This window comes from Dama dama, chromosome 12, assembly GCF_033118175.1.
Source record: "Dama dama isolate Ldn47 chromosome 12, ASM3311817v1, whole genome shotgun sequence".
Taxonomy (NCBI): Eukaryota; Metazoa; Chordata; class Mammalia; order Artiodactyla; family Cervidae; genus Dama; species Dama dama.
Window position 1 is genome coordinate 19,776,607 of NC_083692.1, and position 25,636 is coordinate 19,802,242.

Here is a 25,636-nt window from a genome sequence, read left to right on the forward strand (position 1 = left end):
TGAAAGCCAAGACCTTCATTTATGAAAACCAATAGTACCCCAAATTGTCTGAAAGGACTGATCTGCTCTGAACAGTGATTGGGGTAATGAAACAATGAACAGAAACAATGATTCTCTGATCAGTGATGCCCTATGAAATAAACTAAGTGGCAGAAATAGAGGGGAGATATGAAAAAAATCTGAATTCCATCCTCAGGGCAATTCAAGAGGATAAACATCACTAGAACGGAGCAGGCTGTGAAGAAAAAGCAGTCCAAGAATATTATAAATTCTTGGAAATTAAAAGCACAAGTGTCAACTACCCCTCCCAACACTGGTGAGACTGGTGACTCTGAAGAGTAACTCAAGAGATTCTATCCTTGAATATAGAATAAAAAGACTAAGAGATGGAATTTTTAATAGAGAAAAGATAAGAGATAGTGCTACTATACCCCAGATGACCAGAATTCCTACAAAAGGATTTCCTGAAAAGAGAGGGTAGAATGGAGAAAAGAGTAGCAATAAAGGAAAGGGAGAGAGAGAGAAGAGAAGCAAGTTAAAAAAAGTTAAAGAAATATTTAAGTTCTTGGATCAGATCAAAGGGACTATCAAGGGCATGACAGAAATAATTAAAAAGAAGTTTCCTTCCTTACATGGGCTTCCCAGGTGGTGCTAGTGGTAAAGAACCCGCCTACTAATGCAGCAGACATAAGAGACATGGGTTTAGTCCCTGGATCAGGAAGATCCACTGGAGGAGGAAATGGCAACCCACTCCAGTATTCTTGCCTGGGAAATTCCATGGACAGAGGAGTCTGGCAGACCACAGTTCACAGGGTTGCAAAGAGTCGGACACAACTGACATGACTTAACATATACACACATATGACTAGACCAGAACTAGGGTAACAAAGCTAACATAAAACGCAACTAATAAAGGAAAACTCAAGGAAGAGAAGAAGAAACAAGAAGAAAAATTAGGTTCAGAAAACATAAACAGCCGGGAAAAATGTTAACTATGTGATCTGAATAAATGTGACTGCTTTCTATCCCAACATCCAAGGCAAAACACATCACTAGAAAAATGGCAAAGAACACAGAAACATGCAAGTCATCAAAGAAAAATGAGTATGTAGTAATCATAAGAATAGATTCTCAAGTATTTTAACAAAAAAGTAAAATGAGAAGTTTATTTTAATCTATCAGATTTGCAAAGATGAAAAAAATTGATAATACCTGGGCTGTTTCAAAGTTGGAAATACATATAAATACATATAAATTGGAATATAGTATGTTTACTTTACTCCTAAATGAGCACACATGTGCTGTGGAGCGCTGCACATCTTCTCAACCCTTCATTTCCTATTCCGTGTTGATTTTTGCCCAGTAATTGCTTTTTATCACAGCAACTGCCCTGAACACTCGGATTTGCAAAGATGTGGCATCACTGAAAGGAATATAATGTGATGCAATGTTGAAAAGAGGGATCTACCTTAAGCTAGTCGTTTATACAGTATCTGACAGAGGTCGAATATCAGTGTTTCCCTTAACGATTTAGAATGTGTCCCGGGAATCCTGTGAGTTCCCTGCAGCAGCCCAGAGTGCTCGGGTGCAGTTTGGGAACCACGGCATTAAACTATCAACAAAGGTTCTTTCTGGAAAGTGAGATTGGGGTGGAGCAAAAGAGAGTTTTCTTTCTTATATATGTTTAAACAGTTTGAAGGGCTTCCCAGGGGGTGCTAGTGGTAAAGAACCCACCTGCTAATGCAGGAGACATGAGATGCAGGTTTGATCCCTGGGTTGGGAAGATCCCCTGGAGGAGGACATGGCAACCCACTCCAGTATTCCTGCCTGGAGAATCCCATGGACAGAGGAGCCTGGTGGGCTACACTCCATGGGGTTCCAAAGAGTCGGACATGACTGAAGCACACACACATGCACACAAATAGTCTGAACTTTTTATAATGAGCATCTATGACTTCTATTCCTTTTTACAAGGTTTTCATTATAAGAAAAGAAGTCAGAAAAAAAGACAAGGGTGGAAGTGAATGAGAGAGATACAAAGAAATGAAGAACAAAATAAAGAACTGTCTAGCCAAGGGGCAGCGGATGCAAAGGCACGACATACTGGGTTCCTGCTGTAATCTCCAACATGGCTGAAGACCCCCTGGGCTTTAGTTCCTCAGCTATTAAGTAAACACACCAGCTTCTCTCATCTGTATGGGCTTCCTTGGTGGCTCAGACAGTAAAGAATCCTCCTGCAGTGCAGGAGCCTCGGATCGATCCCTGCAGGTGGGAAGATCCCCTGGAGAAGGACATGGCAACCCACTCCAGTATTCTTGCCTGGAGAATTCCATGGACAGAGGAGCCTGGAGGGCTACAGTCCATGGGGTCGCAAAGAGTCAGACTGAGCAACTAATACTTTCACTTTTCTCTCATCCATAAGGAACTTCTGAATGGAACCATTGTGCCTGCTACCCCAGAAGAGCAGAGAGATGAAGACCACAGCTCTGGGGCCCTCTGCCTGGGTTCTAATCCTAATTTACCACCTTCTTGCTCTGTGACCTCAAGCAAGTCCATTAACTCCTGTTTTCCATCTGTTCAATTGTGAGAAAAATAATGTCTACCTGTTGTGGTGACTCATTGGAAGATACTTAGTAGAGGCCAAGTACAGAGTAAATGCTAGCTATTATTGTTGTTGTTGCTAATGTACGAAAAGCAAATGATCCACGGCTTCTTGCCCTCCAGCAGTCAGAACTAGCAACTGTGACGGACTGTCCCAGTTATCGTAAGATCCATGCAATCAGCGAGAGGTCAGAGGGAAGCCATGAAGGACCCACATACAAAGCTATAAAGAGGTAGAAACCATGGTAAGGAAATATTTGGGTGGTTACATGAGGAGTTTCTGTTCTATTGATAAAAAGAGTCAAATTAAGATACGGTATAATAATAATCTCATGATCTCATGCATTGTGCCCTCCCCCCACTTCCAAACATTAAAACATTTTTTTTTTTTTTACCTCATCTCTATGTCCCATAAAGCGATATCATCACTGATCCAGGGATTGGATGGCTCAGCTGGTGTGATCAAGGGGTCATATTCCATGTACTGTTCCGTGTAAGCAATTAAGCTGCAGGAGGAAAGCAGAGCAAAGAATACCACCGATTTCCTGTAACAACAGGTATTCTGTTTAACACAAGCATCATATCAGTCTTCATATAATTCCAAGTTAAAGGGAAAAAAATTACCTCTACTCCTACTTCTGACAACTCAAACTGTTTTCATTTGTCCTTGTTCTCTCCCCATGATGGACATAATGTTTCTGCATTATTGCAGTCATAGTATACACATACATTTTATATCTTTTTCACACCTAACTCTTTCCCTGAATCTTGGTGCATCCCTCCCTGGTTACCCTAGCTTTACTGATACACTGGTCCAAACCTGCCTGTGTATCACCCTCCTATGGGGACTGCAGATCTCAGGGCATCTGGGGCACACAGAGGATGCTATAGTTTTTCAAGGCTGCCAGCCCAGCATTACCAGCTGGAAGATTTCTTTACAATAAAGCCTTTAAAGTCCTGGCAGACCAAAAGGAGTTAACCTATCTAAAGCATTTTTTTTTCCAAAAAGTAACTCAGTTTTTATAGTTATAATTTAAAAAGTCATAATCTTTTAAAATAAAATTTCATTTTTTTAAATTTCACATAGTTAAAATGATAAAGTAGTGCTAAACAATTTCCTGTACAAAAAGCAATAGCAATGTTTTTTCTCCTATCCCTTCTCACAGAGGCACTTTCTGTCTTTATTTATTTATTTTTTTAGCATTTACCTGGATATTCCTAAATTATATGTTTTCATAGCTGCTTTTGATTATCAATTTTAAACAAAGATTAACTTTCTACTCACCAGACCCCCAACTCCCTCCACCATTTCCTCCCATGATCCTCCCAATATAACACTTTTGTTATTATCAGTAGTCAGTGTTCATGTTATTAAACTATATAATAATTGTTTGCTGCTGGGCTCAGTAGTGTATTACATTTTTTAAGTGTTCTAACAAATCTGTAAAAACACTTAGCAATACTTTCCCACATTTTAAGCACATCAGATAATCAATCAGTTCTATCGCTCTGTCTCCTGGAGGCCCTCTCCTCAAAGTCTTGAGTCCCCTTGCTCTAGTCTGAACCGTCTGTTCTATAGGCTTGATGCAAAACCATCATCTCAGGCCTTCCTTCACTTCTGCTGGAGCCCTGGGTTCCTGGATTCCATATCGGCCTGTTGGTTTTATTCCCTGATTGTGCTGAAGCACATCCTTTAGTAGTTTCCCTAGAAAGGATGCATAAGAGCTAAATATTTTGAGTCTTTGCAGGTGTAAAAATGCTTTATACTTCGCTCACAGTGCTGGACATAGAACCCTGGGTTAAAAGTCATTTTCTTTCAGAATTTTGAAGGCATTGCTCTATTTTTTTTTTTTTTCCTGGATATCCAGTTTGCTATGGTACTATTGAGAAGTCTGAATCCATTTTAACTTTTGTTCTTTTGTTCGGTTTCTTTTCTCTCTGGAAGCTTAGAGTCGTCTCTTTATTGCTATAGTGCTTTCAAATTTCCCCATGACCCTTGCTGGTAGTTTTTATTCACTGTGCACAATGGGCAATCAATAGGTAAAATACATATATACACATAGATATATTTCCCAGAAATCTCATGGTATGTTTTTGGTAATTTCATAAACTTCATCTCCTTGGTGTTCTCTTTTTATAACTCTTTTAAATTAAATGTTGGAATTGATAATCCAACATTCCTAAATTTTCTCTGTTTTTTGTTCTCTTGTCTTCTTGTCTAATGGTTCTGAAATTTTCTTTATTTTTTCCATTATGGACTGTCACTTTCTTACATTTCCAGAGTTCACTCTTGTTTACCATAGTATATAGTTCTTGTTTTATGAATGAAATATCTTCTTAGGTTTCTGGGGATATTGTGTGCTCAGTCATTCAGTCATGTCTAGGCCCTGGTGGCACAGAGGTTAAAGCATCTGCCTGCAATGCAGGAGACTTGGGTTCGATCCCTGGGTTGGGAAGATTCCCCTGGAGAAGGAAATGGCAACCCACTCCAGTATTCTTCCCTGGAGAATCCCATGGATGGAGGAGCCTGGTGAGCTACAGTCCACGGGGTCACAAAGAGTCGGACACGACTGAGTGACTTCACTTTCACTTTCAGACTGTAGCCCACTAGGCTCCTCTGTCCATGGAATTTTCCAGGCAAGAGTATTGGAGCAGGTTGCCATTTCCTATTCCAAGGCATCTTCGCAACCCAGGGATCAAACCTGAGTCTCTTGCACAGGCAGGCAGATTCTTTACCTCTGAGCCACCAGAGAAACCCAAAGTAGTGGTAGACAAACTTGTTCTGCAAGACTGAAATAGTAAATATTTTAGGCTTGGCAGACCAGATGGTGTCTGTTGCAACTACTTGGCTCTTCTATTATGACACAAAAGCAGCCACAGATAATTTGTGAATACATGTGTGTGACTGTGTTCCAATAAAACTTTATTTGCAAACATAGGGAGTGGAGTGGAATGGATTTGGCCTGTGTGTTAGTTAGTTAGCAGTCTCTTGCCTAGGGGCATCTACATCTGGCTCCTGAGAGGAGGGCATGGGAGGGGGTCAGGGGTCCCACAGCTCGTATGCAACTCACTCAGTAATCCTCTTGCTTTCAGCTTGCCCTTTATGATGTGATGTGTCCGAGTTCTGAGCTAATGGGACTCAATTTCTCCAGAGAATAAAGTGCCTACCTCCTGTGTTTGTCATTAGTGGGGAGAGAGGGTCTCTTTGTGGGCTTGGAATCACGGATCCAAAAGCTCCGGAGACTGACTACCTATTCCTCTAGGGTTACCCCCATGCCTCCTTGCCTCCCAGTCTTGGGTGCCTTCAAGAACCAAAGCCAGATTTTGTTGGGCAAACTGGTTTTGTTATAATTCTCCTACCCCTAACAAGGAGGTCATAATGTTCTTCATTCTGTCCCCATTCAATTTCTTTTTTATTAAATTTTGAAACATTTCTGGCATAAAATTATAAGAGCATCACCCTTGAACTCACCACCCAATAAAAAGAAACACAATATTGCAAACAGAGACAGAAGCCTGTGGTCATGCTCCTTAATTCCATACATTTGTGATCTTGGAAAAATGTGTGGAAATCGTTCATTCATTCATTTGTTGAGCTTGTGAGTTTATACTCTTTTTATTCCTTTACTGACATGTTACTTTTGGGGAGAGAGAGAAGACAAATATTTGTCCACAATATTATTAGTATCTTAAATGAATTTATTTTAATTTATGTAATCATTTCCTTTATATTAGACATAGACTTTTTCTTTATTTAGTATACATAGTTCTGTCTATAATAAAACACCACTGTTCACATAAGTTTTTCCATCTTTTAGGTTATTTATTTAGAATTAATATCCATAAGTGGAATTATTGGACCAGCAGGTATAAATCTTTTTATGGTTATCGATCCACATTAAAACTTTCCCATAAGCATTGCCATCTTGAGTGTCACCAGCGTCCCCTGTAATGGCAGATTCAGAGTCAAAATTTCTGCTACTGAATTGCAAAGAGCAGGCGTGGCCAAGTAGCTTACTTCTGAGAATGTGAAGAAATTCGTTGGCAGCTCCATCTCATTGCTACTCAAAATGTGGTCCATGAAGCACAGCACAGGCATCACCTGGGAGCTTGTAAGAAATGCAGAAGCTCAGGCCCCACCCAGACCTACTGAGTCAGAATCTGCATTGGTAATAAGATCACCAGGTGAACGAAATGCACGTAAAAGTTTGAGAAGCACCACATCCCGTTCTTCAATGTCCTGAGAGGCTCAGGATGTTTTATTCATCAAATGAAGATGAAGGAGCCTGTGATACTTTTAGTTTTAAACACACTGTCTCATGCACGGACTGTAACCCCACGGGGTGGGAGGAGCAGTGGACAGAATTGGTTTCTAGTTCTTCGGTGAGCCATTGAACTGATCTTTGTTGAGTTCGGGGATTCCCTGGTGGTTCAGATGGTAAAGAATCTGCCTGTGATGAGGGGGACCTGGATTTGATCCCTAGGTCAGGAAAATCCCCTGGAGAAGGGAATGGCAACCCACTCTAGTATTCTTGCCTAGTGAATTCCGTGGAGAGAGGAGCCTGGCAGGCTATAAGGCAAGTTCGCCATATATTGCCTAATAATGACCTGATGAGCCCTCAGGACCTTTTGATAAGAAAATAGGAAAGCATTTCACGAGTCCTCCAATTACCCCACAACTATAAGATAGATGCTTGCAACCACCACAGGCAGCGCACGTCCACCGTCCTGTAAATCTCTTGCTGGTGGTACATTTGGGGTGGGCGAGGCTTCATCCATACAAGCTGTCCAGCATCTCAGATGAGAATGGACAGGCATGGGAGCTCTAAGGGAGCACTCTGAAAGCAGGATCAAGAGATGAGTTGGTGCTGTGACAGCTCCACAGGCAGCCATCCCTTTGCCACCTGGGCCAATCTCATGCTTCCTGAGATGAACACATCCAGACAGAGAGGGTGATGCACTCCAATCCCACTGGAGCAGGAGCTCCTGGGCTCGGGACCCTGCCTGACCTTCCCCTACATATCTCTTTGTCCAGCTGTTCACCTGTATCCTTTAATAAGCTGGTAAGTGAAAGTGTTCCCCTGAGTTCTGTGAGACACTCTGTAAATTAACCAAACCCAACAGAGGGGTCATGGGAACCGGTTTATAGCCAAGTCAGACAGCAGTTGTGGGGAACCTATGCCCATTATGACTGGCATCTGAAGTGGGGTGAGTGAAAGTCTCTCAGTCATATCCGACTCTTTGCGACCCCTTGGACTCTACAGTCCATGGAATTCTCCAGGCCAGAATACTGGAGTGGGTAACCTTTCCCTTCTCCAGGGGTTCTTCCCAACCCAGGGATCGAACCCAGGTCTCCCGCATTGCAGGCAGATTCTTTACCAGCTAAGCCACCAGGGAAGCCCAAGAATACTGGAGTGAGTAGCCCATCCCTTCTTCAAGGGCTCTTTCCAACCCGGGAATCGAAACGGGTTCTCCTGCATTGCAGGCGATTCTTTACCAACTGAACTCTGGCACTATCTCCAGGTAGAGTGTCAGATAGAGTTAAATTGTAGGACACCTAGCTGGTGTCAGAGAATCGCCTGGTATGGGGGAAACATCCTCATGTATCTAGTGTCAACAGAGTGGTGAGTATGGTGAGTATGAGATGCTTGGCTCAACAGAGAAAGTGAAAGTGTTAGTCACTTAGTTCAGTTTAGTTCAGTTCAGTCACTCAGTCATGTCCGACTCTTTGCGACCCCATGAATTGCAGCACGCCAGGCCTCCCTGTCCATCACCAACTCCTGGAGTTCACTCAAACTCATGTCCATCGAGTCGGTGATGCCATCCAGCCATCTCATCCTCTGTCATCCCCTTCTCCTCCTGCTCCCAAACCCTCCCAGCATCAGGGTCTTTTCCAATAAGTCAACTCTTCGCATGAGGTGGCCAAAGTATTGGAGTTTCAGCTTCAGCATCAGTCCTTCCAATGAACACCCAGGACTTATCTCCTTCACTCAGTCATGTCCGAATCTTTGTGACCCCACGGACTGTAGCCCACCAGGCTCCTCCGTCCATGGAATTCTCCAGGCAAGAATACCGGAGTGGACTGCCATTCCCTTCTCCAGGGGATCTTCCCGACTCATGGAGTGAACTCAGGTCTCCTGCACTGTAGGCAGACTCTTTAACATCTGAGCCACCAGGGAAGCCCATGGTGGTGTGAGAGTAAAGGAAAAACACAGGGAAAGGAGGACTGTTTTTTTCCCCTGCACAGCATCCCAAGAATGAGGTATATACATGGCATCAGTACATAGTATATGAGGGGGAAGAAGGAGAGATGCTGTCAGGCTCCAGGGAAAATGGGCAGTGAGGGCTGGCTTGCAGCTGTGGGAAGTGATTACTCAAGGGGAGCAAGGGCATGGAATACAAAGCATTCTGGGAGAGTGACCATCATTCTGACTTTAGAAATACAACACAAATGTGCTGCCGCGTTCCTAAGGAAATCAGGGCCTCTGGTGGGAAGGAAAGCTGGAGACGGAATGTGAGAAGGGTGAACAGGAGAGTGAGTTTGCATCCCCTTTGGTACGTGTACTTTCTAAATGATGATGCACGAAGCGGGATCGGGCAGGAAGAGGATCTGAAAGGGAAGGGAATGAAAAGCAGAGCAGCACTGCAGACACAGAAGAGAAAAGGTTGCTTCTTATTAATTCATTCATCTCTCCTTCTTCACGTTGGAGAAAATGGGGAGGAAAGACAATATAAAGAAGGAATTCCTAAATTATGGGCCACCCAGAGAAAAGATATGCAACAGAGAAACTTGGGTTGAGGGAAGGGCTGTAGAGGTGAATGTGGCCCCTTAGACAGAAGAGCATACGCCAGGCTATCACGGCCTTTCCAGGTCTTGGTCCGGAAACAGGCACCCTGTCTACAGCGTAACCTCTGGTGTTTTCTTTTCTATCACCTAGCATGATCTGGGAGAGAGAAGCAAGGACTCTGCAGTATCTGGAATCACATAAAAGCAATGTTGTAATGACCTCTTCGGCCCCCTTTTTTTTCCTCCCTGAAAGTATCATTAGACATTAAGCTCACAGACTTCTATCACCCTAGCAGGTTTTTAATAGACCCTTAGGGTCTGCAGTCCCTTGCTCATTATCTCATTTCATGAATTACATTTCATGATCACAGAGGGGTCAGGAAGCAGAGGAGGAACCACCTATAATTTCAGGGGGCAGCAGTGATCTTGGACATGGGCAGGCAAGGTGATGGTAAAAAAATCAATTCAGCAGTTGGTTATGATGCACCCATGGCTCCCAAGGATCAGGTAAGGATAAGCTAAGTGCAGGAGCAGATAAAAAATCACGCAACACTATTTCTCCATGTGGGACAGCTTGGCGTGATCTGGGCAGTGACTGGCCAGAGCTCAGTACCACTAAAGGTGGAGAAACATAGCAAAATATAGAGACTTTCCAGACAATTTGGAACTAAAATGTATAGATTTTTGCGTTCTCAAAGTTGGTTTGCCTAGTGCTATAAAGCTGGGCTGAATAAAAAGTGGATCCCCTTGAGCACTCTTGCAAAGCAGAGCAAGACCTCATCTATTTGGCAATTTCACCTATTGAGGAAACACAGGTAAATGACCAAAAGGGCCTCGGAGCAGAGTTTACAATGAAATACATATGCCCCAAGGCTCACTGCCTGTTATTAAGAACAGCGCACTTCATGAAGACTCTTTTCCTCTTGCTTTTGGATGGAGACTAAAGAACTTGATTATTTGATTTTCTGGTGTGGTAGATCTGTTTTAAAAATGGAGTCTATTTCCCCAGTCCTTGAATCTGATCTGGGCCTGTGACTTGCTTTTGTTAATAAAAATGCAGCAGAGGTGTCAGAATGCCAGTTTCAAGCCACAGGGAGCTCTGCATGTTTCGGCTCTCTTGCTTGCAATCCTTCTGTCCCCAGGCAAACAAGGTCAAACTGGCCTTCTGGAAGATGGGAGACCATGCAAAGCTCTGCCCAATGGTCCCAGACGAGGTCATCCGAAACCAGCTGAACCAAACATATGAGTGATCCCAGGCAAGATCAGTAGAGCAGCCAACCCAACCCACAGAGGCACACAGACACAAGGGTGGTCCAGCAGACACAGACATGTGTACAGAGACATATATACACAGACATGTGGGCACACAGGCTGGCAGGTAGTCATGTGAACAACAGTAAATGTCACTTGTTTGAAGACACTATGTTTTTAGGTGGTTTGTTACTCAGCAATAGCTAACTGATATACCTGGCCTGCTACATATTGGAAACAGGAATAATTTAGAGAGGAAGAAGGGCTACTGGAGACAAGCCATGCTGACAGAAATAAGAAAACAAGGCAGCAACTAAAAAGAAAAAACAGACTCAAAGAACCTACTGGTCTGGGGCCCTGATGGCTCAGATAGTAATGAATCTGCCTGCAATACAGGAGACCCAGGTTTGATCCCTAGGCCAGGAAGATTCCCTGGAGAAGGGAGTGGCAAACCACTCCAGTATTCTTGCCTGGAGAATTCCATGCACAGAGGAGCCTGGCGGGCCATAGTCCATGGGGTCACAGAGTTGGACATGACTGAGCGACCAGCACTTTTGCTTTACTAGGGGAAAGGGAAACATTTTGATAAGACCTTGATCACTGACAGAATTTTAAAGCACAATATATGAACACTGACCCTGAGTTATCCAGAAAACTTAACAGAAAGGCAGTGTCCTTTCTTCAAGAAGGCAAAGGCATGTTTAAGCAATATTCTCATTCAAAATAGTTAAAATGAAAAGCTCAAGGTGTTAAGCATTATTTGCTGGAAATTTCATTTGTGTGTGCAGGGACCATACTTTCTGAAGCCAAAACTGGGTGACACTTCAGATGGGCTTTGGTGCTGCTTCCAGAAATATAGTTTGGTGGCTGTGATGTAGGCATTTTGGGATATTTGACCACTCATGGGGACAATGAGACAGAAGAGGTGAAATCAAGATGACCCAGGAAAATCTGCACAGAAAAGCCAACCTCCTTCCTCGGAGGTTCCAGGTCCATGGTACCAGAGCAGGCAGCCCAGCGGAGACCCACAGACTGGAGGCTGCGAGGCCAGCCTTCGGCAGCCTGCAGGGCTCTCTTTTCACTCTCTGAGAGTGAAAAGAAAGAGGTGGGAAGAACTGCCATCTGCAGGGCCTGCCTCTTTCCTTGGCCTGTCCTCTGTCCCCCTGGACACCACACAGCAGGTTCATGCCATTTTATGTACTTGAATTCTGCTCCTTTCCAAAGCATCACACTGGAAAATAATTGTTCACATTCACTGCAAGTGTTGTGCCAAGGATTAGATCTCTCGCCGTGGATTAACTCATGAACCCTGTTAGTTAAGCATCACTGCTGTCTCCCCTTTCAAGAGGTGAACCGAGGCACAGAGAGGTGAAGCAACCTGCCCAAGGTCACACAGTTAGAAAATGGCAGAGGCGGAATCCAAACCTAGATGGCTGGCTCCACATCCATCCCCTACATTGTGTGGTTCTGCTCCTTTAGTTTGCAAAGTTCCCTTTTTCTCTTCCCAGCTGCGTCTGGCTGCATCCTTTGACCCAATCTTGACTCCTGCCTTTTTTAGAACTGGACTTTTATGATCACCAGCCCTCCTGCCCTCTCCCCAGTTTCAATTCTCAGAGAACTAAGTGGAAAACCACATGCACCTGTTCTCAGCCGGCTGCAGTCCTTTGCCTGACGGCTTCTGGCTAATTACCACGATCACCTGGAGTGGGTCCAGCGAACCCAGGTCGGCCCACCTGAGATAGCTCAGCTGTCACCTCTGGCGAGCAGAGCAGTGACACCCAAGGCCAGCTGCCAGTGCCACCTCACTGTTCTCACCCCCGCCGAGCCGCTGACAGACCAAGGCTCCAGGCTGCTTTATCTCCTTCTAACACCCGTCTCCTCTCCCTCCTCCTCTCTATCTGGGGGTTTCCTGTGGCTCTAATGAAAAACCCTTGTGTCACATTGAAAAGTTGCCAGTAACTGCTGCTGGGAATAAAATGCAGTCTCTGCTGGGCGGAGACTCGTGAAAGCTTCAGGCTGGGGAGTGAGGAGGGCAGGGTTGGAATGAATAATCTCTGCGGGTGTGAGCAGGCTCTCAAGCATAATTAGATGGTACCAGGTGAGGCCTGTAAACAAACAATGGGTGTGCCCAGGCTCCCCTCCCCGACCAGGGTTGTCTCCTTTCCTGCCACACACACCCACGCAGCTGGCCACCCTCGTGCTGACGGGTTTGGGATCTTTCCCTCCCTCCACCCCAAAGATGAGACCAGGCTGGGCGTCCCTTTTGATGTGAGCGCTCAGGTCACTGTGCGTGGTGGGCAGTGGCTTCTCCAAATCCTCAGAGACCTGGTCAGTCCACCACAGGGTATTCAAAATGCAGTTTCCCCGATCTACTCTGAATCACTGAGTCCAATTCCTAGCACGATGGCTTAAGACTCTCCAGTCTTAACCCCCTCTCTGACCTGGATGATCAGACTCAAAACCACTGACCCTAGCAAGCAGACCAAGGGACAGACACATCCACATACATGATCTCCTAGGTCTGCAGACTTTATAGAGGGTCCTTCCACAGCTGGCTCTGATCCTAGGACAGCCAGGACAGCCATTACTGGCCCCCATTCACAGACAAAGAAGCTTGCAGTTTCTCACAGGCTATGACACCAGGGGAGTCGAGGTCCTCCCAGCTGTTTCACTCACAAGCACTCTGCTGGGATGAAGACAACCACAGTGAGGTTTGAAAAGCAAGCTCAGAGCCTGGGACTCCGAAAGCCCCACATTATGATAGTGGGCTGAGGAGGCTCCCCAGCCCCCCCAGGCTAAAACTGTGACCCCTAGAACACTTGTCTAATGTGAGGTGAGCTCCAGCCATGGCAACATTCTCAAGCACGTGCATTCGGGAAAATAGGAATATCAGGAATTCTCAGTGGGGTTGATTTTGCCCTCTCCTGGGACATTTGATGGTGTGTGAAAACATTTTTGCTGTCATAAACTGTGAGGTGGGGTTTTGGCATCTAGCGGGTAGAGGTCAAGGGCTTTCTAGGTGGTGCAGAGGTAAAGAACCTGCCTGCCAGTGCAGGAGACGTGGGCTCAATCCCTGGCTCTGGAAGATCCCCTGGAGAAGGAAATGGCAACCCACTCCAGTATTCTTGCCTGGGAAATCCCATGGATGGAGAAGCCTGGTGGGTTACAGGCCATGGGGTTGCAAAGAGTAGGAAATGACTGAGTCACTGAGCATGCATATGTGGGTAGAGGTCAAGGATGCTGCAAAACATCACGTACAGGACAGCTTCCTGCCACCAAGTATTTGGCCCAGAATGTCAATTGTGACACTCCTGAGAAGTCCTGGAATAGATATGAGATGCCAGCAAAGAGATGAGCCCGTATCCACAGATGTCCTTGGCCACCTAAGGGCAAAGTGTGCATCCCAGTTTGGCGTCTGTGTGTGGAGTTTCCTTTGGCTCGATTTGCTGTTATTTATCTAGAAAGAAGATGTGGATGAACCCAGGGGCCAGCAGGGAAAGGCTTACAGGTTGAACACACAGCCAGCCCTCCATGTCAGGCGGACTTAAAGGACCCACCTTACTGTGATGACCAATAAACACTAAGACCCAACTTAAGCCCTTGAGCTTTCAGATATTGGTTGCCACTTTAACAGTAGCATATGGATGAATAAACCTCTGGTTCGGGGTTACCTGCTCAGATTTATTCCATATAGACTCCCCAGGTGCTCTCCCCTCTTTAAAAAAGCTCAAAAAAAGACTGTTTCATTGACAAAACCAAGTCTCCCATGAGTTAACAGAGTGGAACCGACTCCTGGTGCAGACTGTAGCAGTAAGGCTCCTGTGGAAGCCAGGCTGCAGGTGCCAAATATTTTCTTTACAGCTGATTCGATGCAGTTGGGAGGTTGATGGTGTGTGGAGATGGAACGCCTCCTGATGGTCCAGTCCCCCCTGTTTGCGCAGCCAGCACCTCAAAGGGCACACATAATTCTTTCCCCCTATAAAGTGAATCTGGGCATTTTACAGCTGAAAAGGGAGCAATTCCATTTGAATTAATCAAGAGGCTGAAGGTAAATGTGCATTATGTAGCTTTTAAGGTCGTTCTTCCTTGATTGACAAGGTCTCTCAGCCACCCTCCTGAAAAGCTTTAGCAACAGAACATTTCTTGACATCACTCAAGGGAGGTCTGTTATCTTAGCTGTACTCCAACAAGCCTGTGGTTTTTTTCACCCATCAGTTTAAGAAATGACTGTGGTCTGCCTCCTGATACACACTCATCAGCCATAACCCTGGAACATTTCTTCTTTGTTGAATTAGAGAAAAATAACAACATTAAGGGGAAACGTACCTTTCAGCCACTTTGGACATTTTTAAACAATGTCTGTCAATCTGTGCACTCAAAAATGTTATCTGGGGAAAGACAGAACAGAAGCGTTAAGACTAAACTGGGATATTTTCACCCTTTCACCTCAGGAACCCAAATCCTGTATTTCTACCAACAGTCAAACACCTCCTCTGGACAGACTTCTCCAGCCCTCTATTTACCTCCAGCAACTATTTACCTCTTTTGGAAATTCTTACCACACTCAAGAAATACATTCTACAGTTTAGCCTACATCACATATTCTCCTGTACTGTGTTATGGCTTAAGGCTTGATTCCCAGAAGTGATTGCTAACTTAAAAATAGTATATATTCTACAAAGCTTAGCAGCAGCATGGAGGTAACCCACACACCCTAACTATTTGCTTTGACTATTCTCCAGTGATCTCCTACCCAACTTTCACACCTACATCACACCTATGTGCTTGGTGTACTTACCTGGAATCATTGAGTAGCTATTTTCTGTAAGCTATTTCCCTTCCCCCACACAATAATAAACTTGTCAAGTTCAGGCACCTCACAGTTTATGCCTTTGGGTGCCCCCTTGAAGCCAGTAAAGCATAATGTAAAAAGTAGTCCCTTAAGTCACTTTATTACCAGTGAACTCCCGGAAAGGAGTAATGTAATTAGCCAGCCACTGTCTGTTGACTTGGGTTGACCAGTTAACTCCTCATCAAGGAGGATGATAACATGGAACCAAATAATGGTGAAATGGGATTGGGAGGAGGGCTTGCTCTATTTGTCAGCTTTCCTTCTGAATCAGAGCAGTGAAACTGGTGGTCCTAAGCTGGTTTACTCTGGAAGTGCATTACAATTTTAAGGACCCCGTGACATGAGTGCCCCCTACCCACCCCACCCCGCCCTCCCAGCTCCTACAGCATCTTGTATAAAACCTTACTACAGCAGTTAGCCCATGGTGTTATGGTAACTCATTACATCCTTTTCTACTAACTGCTGGAGCAACTCGGTGGAGAAGTTCTCCTCTTGAGCCTCCATGAATTATTCACACACAGTGCTCGAAGGTTCAAGTCACCCACAGCTGCTTCCACTGTGCTTTCCAGGAACTTAATGCTCCCTGTGAACATTCAAAAGGTTTTCAAACTGGCCACGTCTCCTTTTGAGAGTGCAGCAACCAATTCACTCACTTGTTTCCGGATGTCTTCTTTTGTAGTTTTCCTGATTGGCTGACTGGGGATGTGCACCGGGCTTTGCGACTGGGATTCTTCAGTCACACCGTACACTGACTAGAGGAGAAACGAGAACATTGAATCAAGCGCCCTCAAGAGCTGAAGGAGGCCCAGAGGGTCAGCTACTCTGAGCACTCATCTGATGCCTCTGCCCTCCTCTATGACATCCTGACAATAAGTCATCGGCCTCTGCTTGGATTTCTCCAGTGATGGGAACTCTGGCTCTTGAGACATCTGGTCCCATCTTTGGGTTATCACTGCTAGAAAATCCTTCCTTTCATTGATGGTCTCCTTGCATAACAGTGCTTCTCCAAATACGGCCCATAGACTACCTGCAAAAAATGATCTTGGGTACTTGGTAAAGATGCACATTGCCGAACTCTACCCCAGACTCACTGAACCAAAATCTTTGTGGGTGGAGTTGGGGAGCCTGCACTTTTATCAAATGCTCCAGGTGATTCTGAGATACAAGTAGGTTCAAGAACAGCTAAAGATTATGCCCAAAGAGACCCCCTGTAGGTTTTCTATTGGTTATGCCTCTCTGGTACAAACTTGAGATGGGAGGGTTTCAGATTTTTTCCTTTTCATCTGACCAGTTTTCTGGACTCAGTTTTCCCACATAACCACATGTATGGCTACTTTTAATCTGTTCCTTTTGTTAGAAACACATTAAAGATACTCTTTGTTCTGGGAAAGAAATATAACTCCAAAGGATACAATTTATAGCTGAAATCTATAATATCATGGAAGGCTCAGATAGGGATGCACATGGGCTCCATGAAATTCTGGAATATTAGAATTAGGGGGTCTTTAAAGATGAAATGAGGACCTTTTAAGACTAATGTAAAAAATATGAAGATGTTGAATTTGTCATATATTTATTCTGGCCTTCCATTACCCTAGTATTGTGAAATGACAGCAACACACTTGCATACTTTCCTGATTGCAGTGATAATAACAAAGATTCTTTTATGTAAGATTTTAAAAAAGGATAATACAGTGGGTATCAATAACTCAATGAAGAACAAAATATATAAGTAAAATGAAGGAGTTGATACATATGTCATGTCACGTATATAGATGAGAGAGAATCACTGTCCCTTCTAGTACAGTGAAACACAAATGAGCATAGGATCATTCATGGCTGGATGAGATGGTGGTTTGACTTGGGGGAGATCTAACTCTGCTAAGACTTTCACCTGTGTCAAAGTATCAAGCCGGCCCCTGTGGGATCTCCTTCCTTACAGTTCCTTATGCGTCCTTTCCTCTCCACTGCCTCTCCAGAGTCAAGAACTATTTATGCTTTGGACCTCTGTACCCCTGAGCCTGCTATGGAAACCCTTGGGAAGCCCTTGGTCTGGTGCCCCCTTCTGGTGTTCCTGAATCATCCTGAACTTCCCACCATTGCCTGCTGGCTTACTTCATGCCAGTTGGTAAAGAATCCGCCTGCAATGCAAGAGACCCTGGTTCAATTTCTGGGTCAGGAAGATCTGCTGGAGAAGGGACAGGCTACCCACCCACCCCAGTATTCTTGGGCTTCCCTTGTGTCTCAGCTGGTAAAGATCCACCTGCCAGGTGGGAGACCTGGGTTTGATCCCTGGGTTGGGAAGATTCCCTGGAGAAGGGAAAGGTTACCCACTCCAGTATTCTGGCCTGGAGAATTCGATGGACTGTATAGTCCATGGGGTCCCAGAGTCAGACAACGACTGAGCGACTTTCACTTTCACTTGTAGGACTTGCCACTGTATTTCTGCAGCCAAGCCCACACCTGCCACTCCATAAACATTGTAGAATGAATGAAATGGTTTCCAAGGATGAAACCGGGAGAATTACAAATAGTAAATTGTTATTTGAACAGTATTCAAAATGGAAGGGCAATTCCCATCAAGAATTTTAACTCAGCTAAACTAGCGAACCTTTTTAACCTTTTGTGGGTTCTTCAAACGTCGACATTTTCTGATATCCATTTCTGTTGTGTTCACACAGCCTGGCTGAGGAAAAAAAATCATATAAATTACTAAGTGACAATCATACTGTCCAAGTTGGCTCAAGCGACACCCTCGGAACCAGTCTTTTGTCTTTCCTGTTACACATAATAAATACATGATTACCTCCATTTTGCAATTGACAATTTGTTTTTACAAAGGTGTTTCCATCTGTAATATGTGTTTCTCCACAGAGTTCTCATATGAAATAAAAGAGCGTAGCTCATATTATCTAAGGATGATATGTAGACAGTACAGTGTACAGTTTATAAGAGTAAACTAATTTTTCAAAGCAGGGGATGGCTTCAACTAGAGCCTTTGTTATTTCACACAGCTAGCTACCTAAGGACTTCCCAGGTGGCACGCGTGGTAAAGAATCCGCCTGCCAATTCAGGAAATGCAAGAGACGCGGGTTTGATCCCTGGATTGGGAAGATCCCCTGGAGTAGAAATGACAACCCATTCCAGTAATCTTGCCTGGAAAATTCCATGGGCAGAGGAGCCTGGCAGGCTATGGTTTTGCTTCTAATCAGACTTGAGGAAGGCTGACATAATTTATTCATTTTGGTTTCATTTCATGAGGAAAATGCAAAGTTTGTTTTGATAATGTGAAATTGGAAATGCATCAGATCTCATTATTCATGGATTTTATATTTGTGGATCTGCCTACTTGCTGAAATCTACTTATAATTCCCACGCTGATGCTCGTGGTGACTTCGTGGTCACCGGTGCATGTGTGCAGAGCAGCAAAAATGCGGAGCTGCCCGACCTGCACGTTTCCTGTGAGGTGCCTTCTTGTTTCCTCTCCTGCTGTGAACAAGCATCCTTTTCATGGTGTATGGAGCACCGTGTTTTACACCTTTTTGTGTTTTTTGTTGGTGATTTGGCTGTTTAACATGGCCCCGAAGCCCAGTGCTGACAGGCTGTCTCGTGTTCCTAAGTGCAAGAAGGCTGGGGTTTGCTTTATGGAGAAAAGAGGTGTATTAGATAAGTGCCATCCACGCACGCGCTGTAGTGCTCTTCGCTGTGGGCTCGAAGTCAGTGATCAACAATATACATTAAAGAAGGTGGCTTTAAACTGAGACACACTTTAAATAAGGTTTTCTATTGATTGGTTGATGACAATGTGATGGGAGGCTTGCAAGAAACTAACCCTGTATTTCCCCCAGGATAATGACTCAGAATCCATTAATTCAGTGCTTTCAATGACCAGTGACTGTGAGTAACATCAATCGGTTGCATTTGAAAGAGAATACTCCAGAAGTTGGAATTGAATAACATTAGAAATGGAAACTGCTTGTTTTAGGACTGTAAACTTTGGGGCCCAAAGTTCCCTGGGTGGAATTCCCACAGCTCCCCCATTTCCAATTCCATATTCGTGAATGAATCATTTTTAAAAGGTGGAACTGATATACATTCTGGAAGATCTACTGAGATGATCTGAGTGAATGGCAAAACCACTTTCACAAAGCTGAGCAACCTTCTTCAGAGTGAGACGCCTTGTGGCTGAAGATGGTCTTTTCTTCTAAGTGAAGGAAGAGAGAAAATTGGAAAAGAGAGACCCGAGCAGAGCTTTCTCACCACTGGCCTGTGGACATCCCAAAAGGCTCGTTCTTGACTGTCCAAAATTTTCCTTTCTGTCTTATCCTTTTTCCGATCAATTCTGAAAGAGTGAGAAAAGGGAAATCAGAGGCTTTTTATTCTGTTTTCCTTCCTGACCCACGTGCCAGCTCTAGGTTCCATTTTTAGGAGCTCAGTGTACACAGGGCTCTTGGCCCCTGTGTGGCTCCTGCTTTCTGCAGAACTGTACGATGTGGGTGCAGAGCTCCCGCAAGGAAACCTCAAGAAGCCCACACATGGTAAGACAGCTTGTTTTCAGCTAGACTGAAAATTACTGATTAGGTATAATGGATACGGTGAGCCTATTCAGCATTCAGGAATGCAGTTGTCCATTTGAATTATTAAGATTTGGATTATTAAGAATTGCATTAGTTGTTGTCACGCTCACCCCTCCCCCACCTTATCAAAGTACACTGCATATTCAAGTTATGAGAAGGAATATAACCATAGGCTTGTAATCTTTCATCCTCAAATCAGAAAGTTTCCTTTAGCTTCAGAATCAGTAGAAATGTCTTCAAAATGCTGCAGTTATGTGTTTTAAAATAGGACTTCTCTGGTGGCCAGACAGTAAAGAATCTACCTGCAATGCAGGAGACCTGGGTTTAATTCCTGGGTCGGGAAGATCCCCTGGAGAAGGAAATGGCAACCCACCCCAGTACTCTTGCCTGGAGAATTCTGTGGACAGAGGAGCCTGGCATGGGCTACCGTCCATGGGGTCACAAAGAGCTGGACATGACTGAGTGATGAACACACTTTTCACTTTTCATGTGTTTTAAAAGTCACTTAAACCATCTGATTCTCTAAAAGCAAAGTAATAGCCCTGGTGTATGACCAGATCCAGAAGGCAAATATCACTGGCCTCAGCTGGGGGAGGCACAAATTGCAAGACAGATTCTTCATAGATCTGTGATCAGGAGCATAGGTAAGAGCCTTAAAAAACAGACCGCATTACTCCATGTTATGTGAGTAGAAAGTAACTTCGATTAATTGCTGTGTAACTCCAGGTTCTTGGCTCTCTTGGGAGTACTTTAGTTTACTAGACTAAAATAAAGTCATAATAACCCTGTGATTTTTGTGATAATTGCTATGTACTTAAATAGCCCAGAATTATAATGTAATCACAGAGTTAATCAAAATAGGGAATCGAGAAATACCATATATATACAAAGGGGTATTTTCCCCTCCTTTTATAATGTGCGATGATGCTGTGTGGTCCTAAAAGTGTAAATCAGACCTTCTCTTCTCTTTCCAGTGGCTCCTGAGTGCACTGGCTCAATTCTTCCTCCTTCTCACCCCTCACCCACCCTCCTGCTTTCTCCTTTCTCAGGGGCTGTGGGGAGCACTGAGGTGGGGGGGCGGGCACATGGCCATGGGTAGGGGGCAGAGGCTGCAGGGGGAGGGGAAGAGGGGTACAGTTCACTGGACCCAAGGACCTCACGTCATTTCCAGCTGCAGCCATACTGGTCATCAGCCTGAGCACAGTCCTGGGGATGGGCGGCAACACTGCCCAGAGCATGGGGAAGGGCCCTTTGAAAACCCATGGGGGCTGCTCATGTGCAAGTGGTGACCAGAGAAAAGATAATCACCTCCTCCCAGTTCAGCATCCCTTCCCCACCCCCTCCTCTGTCCCATTTCTTCCATCTGCAGCTAAATTACAGCCTGCTGCCAAAAACGAGAGAATACCACCTGAGCAAACCCATTTCCCAGAATCAAAAGGATCTGGTTGATGACCATGTTTCTGGGCTGGGGGACATTCACTGCCCACTTCTGATTCCTTACAGAGAAAGGAATTTCCATTACATTCCCTGGGAGGGAAGAATATGGAAAAAACACTCCAACTTTCTCCTCCTTTCATCTCTTCTTGATTTAACTTATTGGCACATTTGAAAAAAGAAATCAAGCTGAGGTTGGTCCATCTGGGCCCTGTCTGGGTCAGTCTGTTCCCAGGACACCTGTTTTCTGCAGTAAACTTACAAGGCTTGACTCTGCCCTCAGATCAGAGGGTGGTGGTACTACAGATACCCAGTTCTGCCCTGGATGGGAAACTAATTCTAGGGCAATGATTTGTGGTCATAGATCCAAAATCATGTCCCATAACTAGTTTTATCAGTAGCAATCTGACATCTTGGACTCTAAATGTCTGACTTCTGTGCCTTGTTTTTTATTGGTTCTGAACCCTTCCCCTTAAGAGAGATGGAGGAGGGGCCATTTGTTGGCTTTCCTAAAACTCCAGTATGTTTTCCAAGAAAGATGAAATTTCCAGACCAACAAGTAAAGTGTGTCTAGTGTTTTTCAGCTTCCGAGCACAGAAGATTTGGAAATCTCCTTGGGAATTAGGTACAGCTTCTTAGAACCAGAGTTATACATTTGGGAGGGACCCCATTACCTGCTGGAACACACACTTTGGAGATTATTTCAGGGTGTCATGGGTGACAGAAATGCAACTTATCCATCCTGACCTTGATTTCTGCTCAGTTGTTTTGATTTCTGCTCAGTTGTTGTCATGAGAGAGACAATGACTAACCATGGCTGGCCATGGAAGGAAACCCCACTCTCATACCACCTCTAAATTCCAGACAGTCTTTTTCTCCTTGCAAGGGGCCCTGTGAAGTTCACCTACTTGACTTGTGCTTCTGCTTGCATAAAGATGAATTCCCACTTCCTTGCAAAGGCCCTCTGGAGTCTCGCTAAGTTTTCCTAGAGAGAAATGAAAATCAACAAGAAGGCATTAATCATCGTGAGTTTGCACATCGATACTTATTACAAGGCAGCCATCTATTTTGGTTACTTGCAAAAAACCACCAGGGCCCTACTTTAAATCCACCGGACATGAACCCAGTTTGACATTGCGCCAGACCCTGCTGTACAGAGCAGAACTATTAATATTCATTTACACATCCATTAAGTCTTCTTTTCTTGTGTGTTTTACAGGAACATGACTCACACCGCATTTACAGAGGCCACTGAAGACTGGGAGACTGGATTGTGATTGTTCACGCAGGATTTAAGGAAGGAATGAGAGGGGTCTTTGCAACTGACTCCAAGACCAAGACGGACTTCTCAAGATTTGTCTTCTAGCAATTGGGGGGTGGTGCTGGGAAGCTGGCCAAAAAGGAGAACCCAGAAGACCTGGCACTAATGACTTTGAAAGTCCAGATTCAAAAGTGGGAAAGAAGGGAGTGCCCAGGTTTGTGATGTTCATGAAAGGAAAACCCAAAAACCATAGGAGAGAAAAGGCATTCTGGGTCACCTTTAGAGGGAGAGGGAATAAGCCTTTTCTCAAAGTCTGTTGAGCAACCGAGTGGCACCATAGCACGGGGGGCGGGGTGTTTGACAGGTCCCCTAATGACTCGCCTAATTCTGATGGAATGCCAGGCAAGAGCCCACATTATGCTGTGTGTTTTCATAGAGCTCATGCCAAAACTAATTGATTACCCCCATTAGTGGATTATTAATATAAAAGGAGCTTTGGTTGAAGACCAACACCTGTAAACTCAGTTATTACCAAGACTTGCTGTGTAAACATTTCAAAAAACCAACCATTTGATTCTGCCACTGTTCACAGGGGGCCTTCCCAATAGCTCAGTTGGTAAAGAATCTGCCTGCAATGCTGGAGACCCTGGTTCATTCCCTGGGTTAGGAAGATCCACTGGAGAAGGGATAGGCTACCCACTCCAGTATTCTTGGGCTTCCCTTGTGACTCAGCTGGTAAAGAATCCGCCTGCAATGTGGGAGACCTGTGTTTGATCCCTGGGTTGGGAAGATTCCCTGGGAGAAGAGAAAGGCTACCCACTCTGGCTTTGTGGCCTGGAGAATTCCATGGACTGACTGTATAGCCATGGGGTCACAAAGAGTCAGATGCAACTGAGCAACTTTCACTTTTTTCCCCCACTTTTGTTTTTTTCACTGTTCACAGGAAGCAAAGCTGGTAAAGCCTGAATGTCAGTCAACTTGGAAGCAGTTACCTAAATCATGATACAGTCATACCATGGAATATTAGACAGCCATTAAAAATGAGACTGTAGATTATTATTACTACTATAGGAAGAGTCTCAACATCCTTACAGTATATGACTGGAGAAAGAAGCAGCTTACACAATAATATTTATGGTGTGATCCAAGTTTGTTAGGAAAAAAAAAAATGTACGTACAGAAAAAAAGACTGTAGGCTTCTCTCTCTGCTTTCTTTGTTGTTTGAATTTTTGTTTTTACAAAGATATTATGCCATCAGGAAAAAAAATAATGAAATTATATAATATACATAATAAAATAATAAAATTACTTAATTGTGAAAACAACAATTTTTTTTTTTAGTTTCTAACCACTTTTAGACAGAACTTCAAAGTGAAAGAACATCTTAATGCCACATTCTTTACCAATACCAAAGCAGAATGTTGTAGGGCAAGAGAACAGAAGACAGAATAAAGTATGTTAGGAGCTGGTGCCGTCACGCTCCTATTTAGGAGCTTTTTTAAAAACATGGGAACTACTGGGAGGGGAGACACAGGATGGAGTGGCCACGTCCTTCTGCACTCTGGGTTGTTTCTGTTGATCGTGTTCGGGAAGGGATGTAGTCATGTCCAAGTTAAAGCACTTGGTGCTGGGTGCCCAAAGAGCCAGCCAGCAGTCCTCTGGAAGAGGGGTGGTTGCTGGCACACGAGGGTAGACGGCGGGGGGTGGGACTAGGGGCCTAGGATGCTCAGAGCCATAGAACTGCCAGGCTGGGGATGCTTGGGGAGATCATAAAGTCCCAACACATTTATGTTTCATGGCTCCCACGGATAAGCCAGCTTTAGCCAGGGCCCAAGGCTCCCAGGGAACTTCTGCTCTGCATCCTGCACTACTGTCTCCCCGCCAGTCCACAGGTCCTGTGACGCCAGTGGGACCAAAGAGTGGAGGGCCATGCACCCATCCTGTTCTCTGAGGGCAGGCACGTTCCCCTTGGGCTGCAGAGAAGGGAGTGGTGGCTCGCTGGGTGGGTGGACTTGGGTGCAGGTACCCGAGAGTGATAGGGTCTGGTGAGCAGGGCCTCACTCTTGTTTCAGAAGACTGAGGCCATGAGAGTGGGAGGGACATGCGGAGGTGGGTGAGTCTGAAGGTGCTGTTCATGCTGGTATCCAGGGGTGAGGAGCCTTCACTGCCCCTGATGTTGCCCCCTCTCCTGCCTGTCAGCCCTTCAGTCATTCCATGGCTCCACGACACCTCCTCTGGAGGGCCTGTGAAAAGCTGGCCAATATCCTAGGTTTTCTGTGACCTGTATAAATTCTGGTTTTGGGGGAAAGAGTTTGCAATCCCAAATTTTAAATATTTAAAACATTATCTGTGACTCTTCAAGGTCGCTATGCCTTGTCTCTATTAAATGGGAGTGGATATGAGCGTGGTGGGGTATCCAGTTTCTGCAAGCAATCACATCTTGTGAAAGAAGGAGGAGGAGGAGGAAAGTTGGGAGTGTATATCTCCATCTGACATCCATCTTGTCTTCTGGATTGGATTTGCTCCTAAGATTTTGCATCTACTGCCAAGTACGGGTGAATTGGGTATGAAGATGCAATTTTTAAAAATTATCATATATTAAGCTAAAAAATGATCATATAGTAAATTTGTTCTTCTTCTTTCGGTGTATAGTAATTTAAATTTTAACACATGTATATGCTTGGGTAACCACCACCACAATCAGGATACAGACTGGTTCCATCACCACCCCCCACCCCCTAAACTCCCTCATGCCATTTCTTTATAGCTGCATCCTGGCAGCCACTGATCTGTTTTCCCTCATGACAGCTTTTTCACATAAATTGAATCTCACAGTTTGCAATCTTTTGAGACTGACTTCTTTCACTCAACAT

The 25,636-nt window shown here is 44.6% G+C and overlaps 1 protein-coding gene across 3 annotated transcripts in view; it reads right to left on the reverse strand.

The window, feature by feature from the left end:
* The window catches only part of RGS6 (regulator of G protein signaling 6), a 584,468-nt gene that overhangs the window by 61,308 nt on the left and 497,524 nt on the right, over positions 1–25,636 (reverse strand). For all 3 annotated transcript variants that reach the window (XM_061156754.1, XM_061156753.1, XM_061156755.1), the window contains exons 8-13: positions 22,411–22,487; positions 19,752–19,833; positions 18,103–18,177; positions 16,145–16,243; positions 14,966–15,027; positions 2,997–3,107 (exon numbers count right to left, since the gene is read on the reverse strand). In XM_061156754.1, the coding sequence (XP_061012737.1) occupies positions 2,997–3,107; positions 14,966–15,027; positions 16,145–16,243; positions 18,103–18,177; positions 19,752–19,833; positions 22,411–22,487 (506 nt within the window). The remainder of the gene's footprint in view (positions 1–2,996; positions 3,108–14,965; positions 15,028–16,144; positions 16,244–18,102; positions 18,178–19,751; positions 19,834–22,410; positions 22,488–25,636) is intronic.